The 16,471-nt window shown below is 36.7% G+C and overlaps 1 protein-coding gene across 2 annotated transcripts in view; it reads right to left on the bottom strand.

The window, feature by feature from the left end:
• The window catches only part of myh10 (myosin, heavy chain 10, non-muscle), a 63,539-nt gene that overhangs the window by 12,752 nt on the left and 34,316 nt on the right, over positions 1 to 16,471 (bottom strand). Inside the window, exons 6-21 of one of the 2 annotated variants that reach the window (XM_058777911.1) lie at positions 16,168 to 16,197; positions 15,318 to 15,335; positions 13,130 to 13,222; positions 11,687 to 11,750; positions 11,287 to 11,385; positions 10,940 to 11,083; positions 10,035 to 10,130; positions 9,124 to 9,242; positions 8,424 to 8,576; positions 7,114 to 7,287; positions 6,765 to 6,938; positions 6,078 to 6,192; positions 2,535 to 2,728; positions 2,295 to 2,416; positions 2,108 to 2,177; positions 19 to 179 (exon numbers count right to left, since the gene is read on the bottom strand). In XM_058777911.1, coding sequence (XP_058633894.1) covers positions 19 to 179; positions 2,108 to 2,177; positions 2,295 to 2,416; positions 2,535 to 2,728; positions 6,078 to 6,192; positions 6,765 to 6,938; positions 7,114 to 7,287; positions 8,424 to 8,576; positions 9,124 to 9,242; positions 10,035 to 10,130; positions 10,940 to 11,083; positions 11,287 to 11,385; positions 11,687 to 11,750; positions 13,130 to 13,222; positions 15,318 to 15,335; positions 16,168 to 16,197 — 1,826 coding nt within the window. The remainder of the gene's footprint in view (positions 1 to 18; positions 180 to 2,107; positions 2,178 to 2,294; positions 2,417 to 2,534; positions 2,729 to 6,077; positions 6,193 to 6,764; positions 6,939 to 7,113; positions 7,288 to 8,423; positions 8,577 to 9,123; positions 9,243 to 10,034; positions 10,131 to 10,939; positions 11,084 to 11,286; positions 11,386 to 11,686; positions 11,751 to 13,129; positions 13,223 to 15,317; positions 15,336 to 16,167; positions 16,198 to 16,471) is intronic. The other variant, XM_058777912.1, reaches the window with a different exon arrangement.

Genomic DNA, 16,471 nt, shown 5'->3' with positions numbered 1-16,471 from the left:
ATCTTCATTTGGACTCACTTGCGAGCCAGATATCCTCGACAGACTGACTGAAAGTAGATTATGATATCTGTTATTTTCAGGTCTCTCTCCTCCTCCAGGTGTGCCAAAACTCCAGTGCGGAAGAAGATCTTACTCTGCCCAATCCGGTAGAGGTTTGAATCAAGCTCCAAGGCTCGGATCTACAGATCAGATTATTAGATGATACTTAGTATTTAGCAGATGCAAAATTTCAGATGCTGGCTTATCAATAATGGACATCAGTGAAAACGTCTATGAAAAGAGAGAATGAACAAAATAATTACCTCATTAAAGTGCACCTTTAATTTTACATTTCTTTATATCAATTATTAAATTATATAAACAAATTTAATTATTATGATAAAGCTCTTTGGAGAGATGCATTATTGAGCTATAAGGTCTGATTAAGAAATGAAGCTTATTTTTGAAAGTGACATTTTGGATAATTTTAATTATCAAAAGAAAACAACTTAAATTTTGTAGGGGTGAGAATCGCAGGGTACTTCACGATACGATATAATCACAATACAGGGCTCATGATAACGATAATATCACGATACAGCGATGCATAGGTGCAGATTTATGTTTCTGCTGGTCGGTGCCCACTGTTCACACTGCATAACGTGCACTTGTAATATCTGAGAGAGAGGGAGAGCATCCAGTTTTGTTCACATAAAACTGGACGCACTGGCGGTGCTCTCTCTCACTCAAATAGTGAGGGAAATCCACCCGCGATCCGAGCGGAGAGGTTAGGCTACTCATGAACTGAATACGTGCTCTGCAATAATAACGTGATCGGTGCCTATGGTCCATGCTGATAGCTGTTCCGGGGCAGTTTTTTAGTTTTCATCTCCATAAACATATATATAGCAGTAAAGCTAATACAGTGGCTGGAAATCTGTTTATCCTTCGGTTCCTTGTGCTTCCCCATCTTCATAGAGAACTCGGTTCCTGGAACTTGCTCAGAGTTGAGCACTTTTGGAAAGCTGGAAATGGCGCGGCTGCGATTTCCACACATTTTTAGACACTGTGAACAGGGAAATCTATTTAAAGCACCTTATTTTATTAATTAAAATATCGATATTTGGTGCAGGATATTGATTCTTGTATCGCATGGAGAAGGATCGCGATATATCACCATATTGATTTATTGTCCCACCCCTAAAATTTTGTGCAAATCTATCTGAAATTTATCTGTAAATGATAAAAATTATATGTTTAAAATAGTGCTGGGCAACGATTAATCACATCCAAAATAAAAGTTTTTGTTTATATAATATGTGTGTTTCTACTGTGTAAATTTATTGTGTGTATATAAATAAATAAATAAATAAAAGACACATATACAGTATATATTTTGAAAATATTTACATGTATTTACATGTATATATATTTATATTATATATAAATATATATTAAATAAAACAAACATAACATTTTTCTTAAATATATACATGCATGTGTGTGTATTTATATATACATAATAAATATACACAGTACACACATATATATTATGTACACAAAACTTTTATTTTGGATGCGATTAATCGTTGCCCAGCACTAGTTTAAAACAATTACACTACCATTGGTATGTTTGGGTCAGTAAGATTTTTTATGCTTTACAGTAAAAGCAGTAATATTGTGAAACATTATTACATTTTAACACAATTCTTTTCTATTTTAATATACCTTAAAATGTAATTTATTCCAGGTTTTCTTTTCAGCGTCACATGACTCTAATGGCTAATTTGGTGTGTAAGATTTTTTTTTTAATATACTTGTAAGCAATGCTGAAAACAGTTGTGTTGCTTAAGATTTTTGTGGAAATGGTGATACATTTTTTTCAGGACTTTATTTTCAGGATTCTTTGATGAATGGAGTTTAAAACAACTGTTAACACTATTTGAAATGGCAAAGAAATTGTTACAAAAATATTCTTACACTTTTGATCAAATGAATGCATTCTTCATGAATAAAAGCAAACTTTTGAACATTAGTGTTTGTTTTTATGGAATATTTCATAATACACTGGTATTTTAACTATTTTGATTGATCAACTTCATTTGTTGGTCATCTTAAGAAATCTCACCATTCTCTCACAAGCCTGCTTGCCATCCATAAAACCTTTGGGGATTGCATTAGGGGTGAGGATCTCGTATCTGAGAGGAAAACCGATATGAGAGTTTTATCACAGATAAAATACAATAATATTAATGCTACAGCATCTTAAGACGTACGGTGCTTCTCTACTCTTTAATGAGATATCTGAAACACACCTCTGTCTGAACTCCTGGAAGACAATACGGTTAGGGAATCCCTGCCTGCAGATCCGGATCCCTTCTAGAACTCCATTACACCTCAGCTGATCTAGAACCAGATGAGGCTCCAGTTTACCAGCCTAGAAGAACGACAATAATAAAGAGGTGCATGACCACATTAAAGAAACTCTAGTCAAATACATTACACTAAACTGAAGGACATATTGACTTACAACTGAAGGAACAAATGTCACTTACTCTTTTCTCATGATTGGGGATGATACAGCGGACGAAGTTGGGGTTGGTGTTTCTGAGAGTAGCCATGAGTTTTGTAAGGGACTCTTTATAGAGCTGACCCACAGTGCGGAACATGCCCTTCTTGGTCTTATATGTAGCCCCAAATGCAGTCTCATTCATCCCTGCCACCTGGTCCAAACCAACAATACGGTCCACTACCATGAAGAGTGAGAAAAAAGAAAGATACCAACCGGTTAGCTTGATCTTCAAAGTATTTACAGATGGAGAGTGACAGAGCACAGCTAAATCATGTGAAGATGGAAGAGGGAAATCTACAACAACTAAAGCTCTAATTCAACAACACCAAGCAGAAGGTCAAAATACGCTGTGTATTTTAGCATTCTTACAAAAAACATTTAATAATAATAATAATAAAAAAAAACTGTCCTTTGATTCCTTCAGGCCTTTAATCGTCATACCCCAAAAGAAAACAGAAAATAACTTTCAGAAAGTAGTACAGTGTATTTTGACTCAGTGCCACAAGTTTAGACAGCCATTTTCAAAAGCCAATGGCTCCTACTATGCCAGCAGGTGCAGGTCCAGTGCTAGGCAAATGGAGACATGAAACAGATGAAGAGTGCCAAGGATAAGACTACATCTATAAACAAGCACAAGCTGCAAAAAGAAAGTAAATGGAAGGGTGAACCTCAAAACCTGTCAAGATCATGTCCAGGACATATTTCACCCCAATACCTTGCAGTTTATTGAGTCAGATCAGTGTTTCCCACAGACTTGGACTCTTATTTGTGGCAGCTTATATGCAAATTCATTCTCTGCCAGCAGGAGGCGCTTTTAGAGCACGGAGAGAGCGATTTCCCCGGTAACGCTGTACACAAAGCAGCACTCCGCTCACAACCGCTGCTTTATCAGGCATTACATGCAAGATGAAATAAAAATGACGTCCAAAATTTTCTGAAGACAGTCAATACAGTGATATAAAAACAGCTGCACCGTGTTTCGATTTTGAAACGTGCAGTGCTCGTTTATTCAACGAAGTCAACGCTTTTTGAAAAAACCTATTTGTGGCGGTCAGTTTTGATATTGTTGCGGACCGCCACAAATAAATCAGTGTATGGGAAACACTGCAGATGTTAATTTAGCAACTGCTCTCATGGTTTCATCAGACAGATTTAAATCAGTAATGCTTAACTCCTCTTGAACCGTAAAGCCACCTGCTTGTGAATCAGACTACACTTATTACACTGCATAAATCTTTGTATGCAGCCCATATTTACAACTAATTAAATCTAATTTCTTTTGGTGTGGCGAATTTCAATGGCAGTGTATATTTAGCAGTGCAGCGAACATTGCTTTAAGTTTATAAAAGTACATTCTATTTAGATAAAGTTAAAAATATATTTTGCTTAAATAATGGTCCTTAAAAGGCTTCATTTTAAGATTTTTTCCTTTTGAGTGAAATATGACCCAGACATGTAAATCAAGTTCTCTCTCTGAGTAATGTTACTAAAGATGTCTCCTTTCAGCAACTGAATAAATCAATGTGAATAAATTTGCTTAGGAATAAATTAGACCCCAATTATATTCACAAATTTGAGTCTGATAACAGTGTCATACAGCAAAACAAGTCAAACTTCAATCAAGTGAACAAGTAATCAAAAACTACATATTCATTTTGATTCATTGGGGGCTCGTAAAGTCTAACTACTGGGGCTACATTTATAACTCTAGGTCTTGCAGCATTCCTGTAAACGTCATTCTTAAGAACCGCTTCCAAGTAATGTTCTGTTCATAATGGGGCTCCTGACGTGACTTCCGTTACCTCCATGGAGAATTTACTGAGCTGTCAGTGTTGACTGGCAGAGGGCTGAGCAAGTCATTTGGATTCCAGTGAAACAAGACGTGTATTGTTCCACGTTCCCTGTCGGAGACACTACAGAATTCCTCCACCCCTCACCCAAACTCCATCTCCCTCACACGGCCTATCAAATCGCTGTCTGACACTTAAAACAAACAAGTTGTCTGACCGCCAGTAGCAAGGGCATAAGCACCATACCACACACAACGCTGCTGAAAAATAAGCTGTGCTTGAGGGAATCTCGTGAAAATGATCTTAAAATAGATAAGTATTTAAAAAACAATTATTTTAAAAAACTGCATTTATGATAAATAGATAGATACTTATTTTCTATAAGCAAAGCATATTTCTATTTGACTTGGGGGTGAAATATGAATCACCTATTCTTGTCAAAATGTCTTGACTGAAAAATTCTATAGGTGTGGACTTAATGATTTGACACTTTTACAGTTTTTAAACTAATAAATTACAGGGGAAATATTTAGCAAGTGTGTGAATCAAAATTGCTGAAAGGCACTCAAAGAACAAGCAAGGGCCCTAATCCTTATAGCCAGCCCACCCATAGAGTCACCCAGAGACACTTTCAAATGTCAGTACTCTGTATTATGTCACTTTGCACATGCATTCATTTTTCATGCAATCTTCATTCATGGTCAGTTTGGGCTTCCTAATGAATCAGCCAAGTCACGCTTCCTTCCAGATGGATCCAGCTAACTCTAAAGTTAGCCAGCTAGAGGGACCAGGGCCCAGGTCTACAAGCCATGGGAGTGTTTGAAAGTACACAATGCGCTGGTAAGCAGAGACCTACAGCATCGTATACCTTCACCTGGCGATTCATGGAGACTAGAGACATCATAAAAAGACGCTCTTTGGATATTCTGAATCTCTATGGTCGAGAGACAGAGAAAGGGGGCAAAGGGGGGATAAACAAGAAAAAAAGCAAAATAAAAAAGTAGTAGTAGAACACAGCTAGCACATAAAAGACATAAATGGTAGTAAACACACTGGTTAGTGCTGTGCAACACAAGTGAGAATAAGCAAAAGTCTTAATTCCATTTGCACTAGTTTCTAATGTTTTTGGATACGTGTACTTTCAGTTGAACATTTTAAGATCCTGCTGATTGATCTTAGCACACACATTCTATTTTGTATTTACTTTTGAGTAGTTATTTTGCCACAGTATTATTAATTTTATATAAAAAGTGTATTGTGTTATTCATTATACACAGTTATTTTGGCTGGAAATACAGTCAATGCTGAATAAGACATACAACATATGACACATCCCACTCTGTATTTTTGCATCATTTCATATTTCCTCGCTGCTTTAATCGGTAATTAATGCAAAGCAGCCTTGCTTACAATTGCAGTGCAAATATATCTGTTGTGGTATCAACAGCATTGCAAAATGTCTTATTGGACGCATTTTTATTCACACACACCGCCCAACCCAAAGTTTGACTCTTTGTAACTGAATTAATAGTTCCCCCCACTATGTTAAAATATTTGCATCAAACCACTGAAATGTATGACAAGCTCTTTTTACAAGACAGACAAGACGTGAAACTGAAGATTGAAAACAACAGTCTCTTTCTTCACAGAGTGGGAGGGTAGAACCATAAAAACGACCCGTTTAACGTTTCATGTGTCAGGGAATCTGGAAGGCACTCGAGAAGAAAACAGCTTACCATCCTTCCACAGTTCAGCCACAAACTTATCCGTGGACTGGTGCAGGAGCGTGGCCACGTTGTCATTTAGAGGGTCCATGTTTTTCATCAGCCACTCATCTGCCTTATAGTCAACCTGCAAAATGAGAGAAATAAACAGTACGTTAACAACCTCAAAATGAGGAGAGTGAAATTAAGCCAGGATTGGTTCAATCTGGATCGTTTAATTTAAGAGGTACTGCAGTTCAGCAGTCGTTGGCTGTTCGCATAGTGTTATGTAACTACTGAAAGTGATAAAGTATAAATCAATGCACTATTTTTCTTTACTTAAACAACAGGAAACAAAGCAAACTAATTTTCAGGCTTTTAACCCAAACATAGCTCAAAGGGAGAGAAATATCAAAAGTTCCTCATTTCATACAGTGTCAAGTTTCTATTGCAAGCAGCTCACTGATCTGAAACAGATGTGGCCTATGGTCAGCACATACCACAGCTGGATGCTGCTACCCTTGAAAGACAGCAATGCAACATTTCACTGCAAGCCAGTATGACCTGACTAAATCCAATTACATAAGGTTCCGATGCTTTCCTTTTTTTTCTTTGAAACACTAACAACAGGCCTTCATTACAAAAACCATCACAGGACTGAAATACAAGAGGTGAAGCCAACAGCTAAGTGTAGTTTCATTAATATGAATGCAGACGTACCTTGCCAGCATAGTGAATGATGCAGAAATCGGCTTTGTCCTTCAGCTGCCGTGGTTTCTGGAACTTGGCATGAGTGCCTTGCTCTTGCACCAGTTTGTCCACAAAGGTTTTATCAGTGGCTTTTGGAAACCAGCACTCCTCATCCAACAGAGCTAATACACCGGGAGGATTTGCCTGGGAATGGTACCATAAGACCGATCAAAACAACTTCTAGAAAAGCCAACAGAAAGCACTAAAAACATTCTTTGTTTCCACAATAACTTCAAATCACTTGAAATTTTGCAAATGTTTGGGGTAGAAATTATTTCTAGAAACCCAGAACAAAAATTCAAGGGTGGTGAGCACTCACTGGTCTCTCGATGAGGTCAATGCAGGGCTGCAGGTCGAGGCCGAAGTCGATGAAGCTCCATTCGATGCCTTCACGCTGGTACTCCTCCTGCTCCAGGATAAACATGGTGTGGTTGAACAGCTGCTGAAGCTTCTCGTTGGTGTAGTTGATGCAGAGCTGCTCAAATGAGTTCAGCTGCCAAGAGATGGGGAGAGGAATAAAATATGATCAAACCGTCTTTGTCCATAGCATTTTTAGTCCCAGAACATGCATAATAGATTCTTTAACCAACATCGGTATCTTCAATATCACTATCACTTATCTAAATACTGCAACTATGAGAGTGTATACAATTACGCTATTTACTGTAAACCTTGTAATTTCATCCTAACTATACCATAATTACTCAATTTAGCAGATGCATCTTATCCAAAGCTAGACAGCAAGGACATCCTCCAGCACAACCTGAAGGAAGAAACCTTCTTAAGGTTTTAAGTTTTCGCTATTTTTTTTTTTTATTCCATTTTTTTCCATTAATTTTTTTGGACTTCGTTATAATGGTATAATTAAATTTTTGTAATTTACTAAATCATGTCCAAAATACTGTTTTCTTCTTTAGATTCTGATTTAATGGTTTAATTTTATTTTATTAATCAAAAAGCATGTCTAAACAATTGATTTCATAAAACTTTAATAATTTAATATTTTATTACAATAACAGACTCAATTTTGTTTTAAATAATAAAGCCTATAAAATATTTTTAAATCCTATGTTGTCTGTTTTATTTTTCTGGATTACTGATTTAATACAAATTTAAGCATCAAAAACGCTGGTAATCAAATCAAATTAAATTAATCTTTAAAAATGCAATCAAATTAAAATGTAACAATTCCTTTTATTTTTGGCAAACTGATCACAATAGAGGTTTACTACTAAAACATGAAAGAAAAACTGTAGTAATAAAATTGGAACAAAACTTAATTTTGTATTACCACTTTGAGAAGTACAGTCTGTGGCAAAATAGTAATATATTTTTATGTCACAAATCAAAAACTCAATTCATTCTTAATTTTCTCCATAGAAATTCTGTCGTTTTCGATAATCACTGTTTTTAATCAGTGATGAAACCCACTAATACTGTGGTATGCTTAAAATCTATGTTAAACTAAATAAAATGTGTCCCATGCAATATCTTTTTATTAAGTTCTTGCATTGCCTGCATTTTTAGAAAACCTCATATCATATAACCTCTGATTTGTTGCAGTATAGTGATTAATATCTATGATTTAGCGTAAGAGACAGCTGAGCACAAAATCCAAGGAAGCTGCACCTGGAATATCTCAAAGCCAGCAATGTCCAGGATGCCAATGAAGGAAGCTCCCTGGCGCTTGGTCCTGTCCAGAGCTTTATTAATGCGGTGAACAAGCCAGCGGAACAACCTTTCGTATGTGGCCTTGGCCAGGGCTTCCACTGCAAAGTCGGCCTGGTCAGAGGAACAGAGAGACAGGATTAGGGAAAAAGTGACAAACCCCACATTTACAAAAATATGTGTTATAATATAGGATCACACTATTATAACACAGATACAAAAGTAGGGTTGGGTATCAAGAACCGGTTTCATTTTAGAACCACTTCCATTTCTTCTAAAAATCGTGGAGTCAATAGGACACATGCTTCTTTTTTTTATTGGAATCAATTAGCAGAATCCGTATTGCTAAAATTCAAATACCCAACCCTAAAAATGGTCAGCAAAACCTGAAATGACCCTCTAGTGGAATTATTTTCCAAACACTACCCCCTCTGCAGAATTTGTTCAGTTATGATGACATTTTAATGACAGGAGACTAGCAGCCTATTGTTGTAAAAGGACAGAGGTGAAAAGGAAATGTGAATAGAACAAAAGTACAGCAATGGTCTACAATCAGGCCTGACAAGATTCAAGAGGTAAAACACTACTGAAAACATTGCTCCATAGCTGAAAGGGTGGGTGATTTGACAGATATACAGTGTAAAACTTAATAGGTCATTACCTGTTCTTTAGTTTGGGCTTTTTGTACATAGTCTCTGCCCACTTTGATTCTTGGAGACAGGATGGCACGTGTGAACTCCATGACATTCATGCCAAGCAGGTGGCAAAGCTTTTGAGCAGCTGAAAAACAGAAAACACACTTGTTCACAGAATGGTCCTCTAATGCAAGCTGACCAAAAATGGTGACATTCTTTTTCGATTTATAGGATTTTAGAAGTATCCCTTATGCACTTAAATGGTGGTGAAAGAAGTTATTATGGGACATTTTTGCTCATGAATATAAGAGGTATTTCAAATAAGTCAGGTCGTTATTGCAATTTACAGACTTCTAAACCCCTACAGCCCATTTAGCAGCCAAACAAACCCCAAGAGTTCCCCCTCAGGACCACCAGCATGACTATACCTTTCCAGCTTCAAGTCGTGAATGACTTGGTATGATATTGAAACTTTCATCTGTTCAAGCCTCCATGAACGGTGATGATAAAAACAAATGAATCAAAATGCCAGTGGAGTAAGCTTGCTGGAATGCATCATGACGATATAAAACGGTCACTTTTGGGGCTCTTATGTAAACACGTTTGATTTAACGCAACTTAGCACAACTATTCCGGTATTTTCTTTTAATATGAAACGTATCCAAAAACCATTCAAACTGTCATCATGGGAGCCCAAGAGAAGTCCAACGGGTAATCTGTCAAAACAGAGCAGTGGAGAACTGCACAAAAACATCTGCCGCAGAGGTTAGATTGGAAGGTAGTGTGGATACTGAACACACTTTAATGCTAATGCACTGCCAAAAGATCTACAGAGTTATTTAAGTACTTCACATAATACATTAAAACAAAGAAAGTTATCTCTGTGCTAAAATAAGGCATTATGCATTTCTGAAACTTGTAAAACAGATGAGAGTACCTGTATTTTCTGGCATAGAGGCCTGGTCGGTGTTTCTCTCCTTCTTGAACACAATGTTGCCAAACTGCATGACAGCTGATACCACCTTGAGCATTGCTGCAGTGAAAAAGAAAAAGAAGGACAAGAGCGTCAACATTATGTGGGTAGTTGACGTGAAATATTTTTGGAAGGTCGATGTTCTGGAGTGTGGCATTCTTATACCCCATTTAAAACTATTTTAACCAGAACTTATTAGGGATGTCAAACAGTTACAACATTTAATCAAGATTATTCCTTATTTTTTTCATATTCATCATTTTCAGTTTCATTTGAGGGGTTTGAATATTTCAGAGGATGAGGACTCAAAACAAACATTTCTAAATTGCATCAAATTACAAAGTAAATATAATATAATTTAATTAAACAAAAAATTCACTTAAAATAATACAGATCCTTTATGGACTTAATCATACATAAAATTCTGCTGGCCTGCAATGCTCTGCTGATTTTTGCAACATTTCAATGAATAACAGTGTTTCACTCATGGCTTACTGAGCTTCAATAAGAATTACAATTTACTAAGAGAATGGAGATAACTTTGATTAAACATCCCATCTGGGTTTAATTTATACTGCATATAAACAATGTTTAAAAAAAGAATCAAACTGTTAAATTGTGTACTAAATTAAGTTTTTAAACAAATTTAAATTGAATTAAACTTCATGTTAACTGCATGCCTTAAAATAATAATAGGGTTATCAACTATACGAGACTCTTGTACTGTAAATTCACTGACCATTTCGAATGCAACATTGAAAGGCAAAAAGGTGTGCAATACCCGTTTATGATGATTTACTAGTATGCATGTGTAAAACAGCAGTAAATATACAATGTAGTAGAAATAGATTTGTTTCATGTATGCTTACATAAGATTTCATCATGAGAGAAGCTCATAATATGCATGGCTTCCATGGTCTCTTGGAAATTGTCCTTGTCCTGTTGGCCAGGAATGGGAATGTTACCGTTGGAGAGGAAGCGGTAGTTATTGAAGCCCTCCAGGAGTAGATCAGCTGCCAGAAGAATAAGAGCATTAACACAGCTGCAATCTTCTCTAGACAGCAGACTGCACCATACTCTTCATAATCAGTCTGATTGCTTCACATGTTGAGACTATCCAAAGCCTGCTTCATTACATCCATGTTGACCTTGCACTTTGAATTAAGTCTCCCAATCTCATTGCTAAAAACTTTACCATGTAAAAAGAAATACTCACATTTTAGATGTTCACCAGCACCAGCCAACAGCTGGTAGAAGACATGGAAGGTGCGTTCATCTTTGGCTTGGCGAATAGCCCTGGACTTTTCAAGAAGATCTTTAGACTAAGTTAAGGGCAAGCAAAGTCCATTTTACAGCTCATTTTTCAGTCTAAGTCAAATCAAAGCTGTATACATCTTTCGTAGCACTTTATTTAAATGTAATAAAACTAATATACAAAAGATTAGAATTTGTTTGATTGATTTTTATTTGTAAAATACTAAATAATACTTTTAATAATACCCTTACTTCTGCTGAAAAATAAAGACACACAGAAATTCACCCATTTCAGGCCTTTGATCTTGCAGCTATTTGCAGCACTGCTCAAATGTAATGGAATGGTTATCAGATCAGGATACAGGTTTCAATGTTGGCCCCCACAATGTAACCAGTTACATCAAAGTTGATGCGGATGAACTTGCCCTGTGGAAAGACAAATATTTAAGATACGCATTTTTTTACATGACGTGCTTATACTGGTCATGCTTTATAAACCATACCGTTGTGTCATAGCTATCATTATATATGGGCCTAATCAACATTTCAGAGAATCCATTTGAGCAAATGATCGTCTACTACTATTTGGACAGAGGGGCTTGTGCATGCATGATATGCAGCACATGTTTAAAAAGCTCTACTTGAAAGGAATCTGTTCTTAAAGCATGTGTAAAAGGCTAACAGACATGCTTATTTGCAAATGCCCCCAAAATAATTACCTAAAGAAGGCCTGAAGAATCAAATTCCTCTGTGGCTTTTGATTTGTTTGTATGCTTAAAAGCTTTCTGCTGACTTTGACACATGCCAGCGAAAACTCAATCAGCTGACAAGAGGAGCGGATGCAAGACAGATGGCTAGTTCTTCAGATCGCTGAATGTGGATTTTAGTGAGTGTGTACCTAAATGGCCCTTTCCAGATGCTACATGCATAACATAATAAATGTCATTGTAAAGTAATAAATAAATAAGCATAATCAGTAAACATAAATGTCATTGCCAAAATGTAACAAGAATTTAATAAAATGTTGTGGCAATGTTTAAAGGGTCATGAAACACTACACTACAGTTTCTGAGTGTTCTTTATGTTGCACATCATAGAAGACAATGTTAGCATGCTTTATTTTTAATTGAAGGAATAAAATGGTAATTGTTTTTTTTGGGGGGGGGGGGGGCTATTTTTGTAATCCTTTTTTTTAAAATCTGAATTATTCACGACAGGATGTGTTGATTTCCTATCACAGACCCTTCAAACTGAGAGATCACTTACGTTAAGTGAGAGAAACGCTCACAAATTGAAAATATTTGTTTTGTCATTGCTTTGTAGTGGTCAAGGTATGGCATAAATTCTCTTCTATAGGTCTTGAGTCTCCAACACATGATTCATCCACACCGTGAGTGTAACCGATCTTTACACCCTCCTGAGGAACTGATTAATGGCTTACATAAACACCGCAAAACAAACTACAAACGTTTTTAAAGATGCAACAGCGTGTTCTTATACTGTATATTTTCCTTGCAGAGTGCAAATGTAAACAGCTGTGCATTTATTTAATGTACAGTGAGCTTACATAACCATGTGTTATATATGTTCACTACTGTTCCATGTAATAGTGAACTGCAGCGTGCATTTGTGGGACGATGCTTTTAACTTAACGAGAGCAAAATCAAACGGTCTGAATCCAAAGACGCTGTTGTTTTGTCTGTCCACATCCACTTTTGTGGTGAGAACTAACCAGTGCTAAAACAGGGATACAGCAGGAAAAACAGAGGTGGAATTATTACATCAGACTTAATAGACCAACTTACAAAGCGTGAAGAGTTGTCATTTTTCACTGTCTTGGCATTCCCAAAGGATTCCAGAATAGGGTTTGCCTGCAGGAGTTGACGCTCTAACTCTCCCTTTAATGCAAAGGTCACTGGTTAGAAACAATAAATATTTAAATACAGATACAAAATTAACTTTAAAAGTTCAAAGGCAATGTATAACTAAAAAGCAATAAAAAAAAAATGTTTGTGAAACCTTGAAAAGAAACCCAGTGAATATGTTCTATTTAACATCAATAAACAGAGTGAAATCAAAAGAAACATTTCCAATTTTAAAAACTCGCAAATTTGAGCATATATTACCTTAAAACAGTATGCCGCAGATCACCTTGGGTTAGTTTGTATCATTAGTAAGGTCTTTATTAACATCCCCCTTTTAATACACATATGTTTTGGAGTGGGATGACTGACTCCAAACTCAAAAGTTCCATATCATCTTGATCACAAATGTCATTTAATTACTGTATTCTTCACAGTATTTTGTTGAGATGGTGTGGCTAACAATGATCAGTCTGCTTCCATAGCAAAGCCATTTCTCTTCATTTGACCCTCAAACCAGAAGCAGATCATCTGGATGGAGTAAAAATACACTACCCTACAAACCTAATTAAAGCCTGGGTAGCCATGAGAGGCTTTTTGTGCAAATTCTCACTGGCTGCCTGAAATACAGGCAATGGGGGGTTGGAGAGGAAACTCCTCAAATTAGCAACGACAGATGCCCAAAGCCCCACTGTGCCACATCACAGAGTCAGTCTGCATCACAGCTCCCCCAGCAACAAATCTGGGACATTCACCCCTTACATCCTCTAGTCACCCTCAGTGTTGCCCACGTCCACCTGATAGGAAGTTTAGACAGGTGTCCCATTGTTCTTGCTGCTGTCATTAGACAGGAACACATCACGGCGTAAGAGAGAATGGCCACTGTGAATTTACACCCTGTTCCCATTACGTAATCCAAACGACAGCAAAATAGTGGATAAAGTCCAGGGGATTTTGTGGTTTAAAGCGTTAACATTTTCATGCTTATGGAAATTTACTATTATAAAAAGCCTACAAATAGACTGCAAGATGTTTAACTGTTGAATAGTTGCTGAATTGTTTAAACATATCTGGGTGTATCTGAGAGACAGACAAAAATTAGTAACTAAAGTCAGAACAATGCAATGAACTTTTAAAAAGCATTAGTGATGAAGCTTAATAAGAAAAATAACAGGTTTCACTCTCATCTAAACTGGAGATAAATTAACCATTGAAGTGGTATGACAAAATTGCATTAGCAATGGTAATTTTTAGCAAATGAAGGCTCTGATAAGATTAAGTCAAAAGGGTACTTTCATCATTACAGAAAGTATGCAAAGAACTACTGGCATTCGTGCTGCTCTTTGTAGCAGAGCTCTTTGTAAATGGACATTCCAGAACTTTCCAACTGCATGGATGGAGCAGAGTAACGTGTGATCTGACAAATGGGAATTCAGCACTGTGACCACTGCACCATCATGCAGTATTTTAAAGTGCAACGTTTACAGACATGACGTGTTTATACTGGTCATGCTTTATAAACCATATCGTTGCGTCATAGCTATCATTATATATGGGCCTAATCAACATTTCTAAGAATCCATTTGAGCAGATGATGATCTACTACTATTTGGACAGAGGGGCTTGTGCATGCATGATATGCAGCACATGTTTAAAAAGCTCTACTTGAAAGGAATCTGTTCTTAAAGCATGTGTAAAAGGCTAACAGACATGCTTATTTGCAGCAAATGCCCCCAAAATAATTACCTAAAGAAGGCCTGAAGAATCAAATTCCTCTGTGGCTTTTGATTTGTTTGTATGCTTAAAAGCTTTCTGCTGACTTTGACGCATGCCAGCGAAAATTCAATCAGCTGACAAGAGGACCATCATGCAGTATTTTTAAAGTGTAACGTTTACAGACATGTGAATTACTTGTCATCACCCCCAAAAGCATAGTAAATTGGATCCGCAGAGAACAGAAAAGAATAATTCAGAAAGCAGATGTTATACGGCAGAATGAGAAGTCGTTAGTAAAAACAAATAAATAAAAGATGAGGGTAAAATGAACAAAAATGACAGTTTCCTATGCCCAAAGCAGTAGCATGAAATAAGAAAGAAAATGGTAAAAAATAAGGTACTACAAGCTACTCACATAAAACAGGATTCCGTTCTGTAATCAAATCATTATCATGGAAACAGAGGTGTTAATGTCACAGAGGGAAATACACAAACACACGACAGACAAAACACACACAAGCAAGGGGTGATTTAAAAGCTGAACAAAATGTGCTGTGAATATACTGTATGTGAAGGATACTTTCTCAGTTTGTGAATGAGGCTGGTTTAGAATGTTGCTGGTCTAAATCAGTGGTTCTCAAACCTGTCCTGGGGACCACCAGCCATTTTAAGTCTTGCAGACGCTACTAATGAGCTGATGAGTTGAATCAGGTGTGTTAAATGAGGGAGACATACAAAATATGCTGTGCTTGGGGGTCCCCAGGACAGGTTTGACAACCACTGGTCTAAATAACAGAACTGACCTTTATGTGTGGTGCTAAAAACACTCAATTTCGTTAGTTTTTTTTCTCTTTTCTTTAACATCTCTTAGACATCAGCTCATATTGTACATGATCAGCTCATTTACTTCCATACAACCAAGTTAAATATGAAAATGACTTTAAAATGTCAGATTTTACATCATGCAAATATATCACTATGCCCCCAGCTATCCTGACAAGTTAACAAGGTTTTTCTCTAATATGTTTCATCCAACACAAAAGATGGACAGAGTGCACATTCAAAACCATTTAGCAAATGTGACAAAATATGCACAAATATTTCAAATGTAAACCCCTTAAAGCAATGCCTTTACTTATTTCAAAAATATCCCAGAGTGCTGAAAATTTCCCCTTGGATTGGCTACATTCCATTGGTGTTTATACAGCAGGTTAGTTTTGCATGCACAAGCAGAGCAGGTATAAAAAGCTTAAAAGGGAACTTGCCTGAAGTTTGACTGCTTTAGGAGATTCTGGCTGTTTGTATATAATAAACAAATGTAATATGTTAGAAGGCATCAGGGCCACATTCTCCAAGTGTCTTAGACCATGGGACAGATCTAAGCCTTTAGTATGTTGCATAAATTTGGCCATGCGAATACATTAAGACCAATAACCGCAGCATGTAAAACTCTTTAGCATGCTTGCATATATTTTTGAAGGTAATACATATCACAAATTAAGAGACCAGTAAAACTGCAAAAGGATGGCAAACTACAGGCCAGCACTGCAACCTTTAAGATATAGGCCC

The sequence above is a fragment of the Onychostoma macrolepis genome, chromosome 06 (assembly GCF_012432095.1).
Source record: "Onychostoma macrolepis isolate SWU-2019 chromosome 06, ASM1243209v1, whole genome shotgun sequence".
Lineage (NCBI taxonomy): Eukaryota > Metazoa > Chordata > Actinopteri > Cypriniformes > Cyprinidae > Onychostoma > Onychostoma macrolepis.
This window is presented reverse-complemented; position numbering and strand designations above follow the sequence as displayed.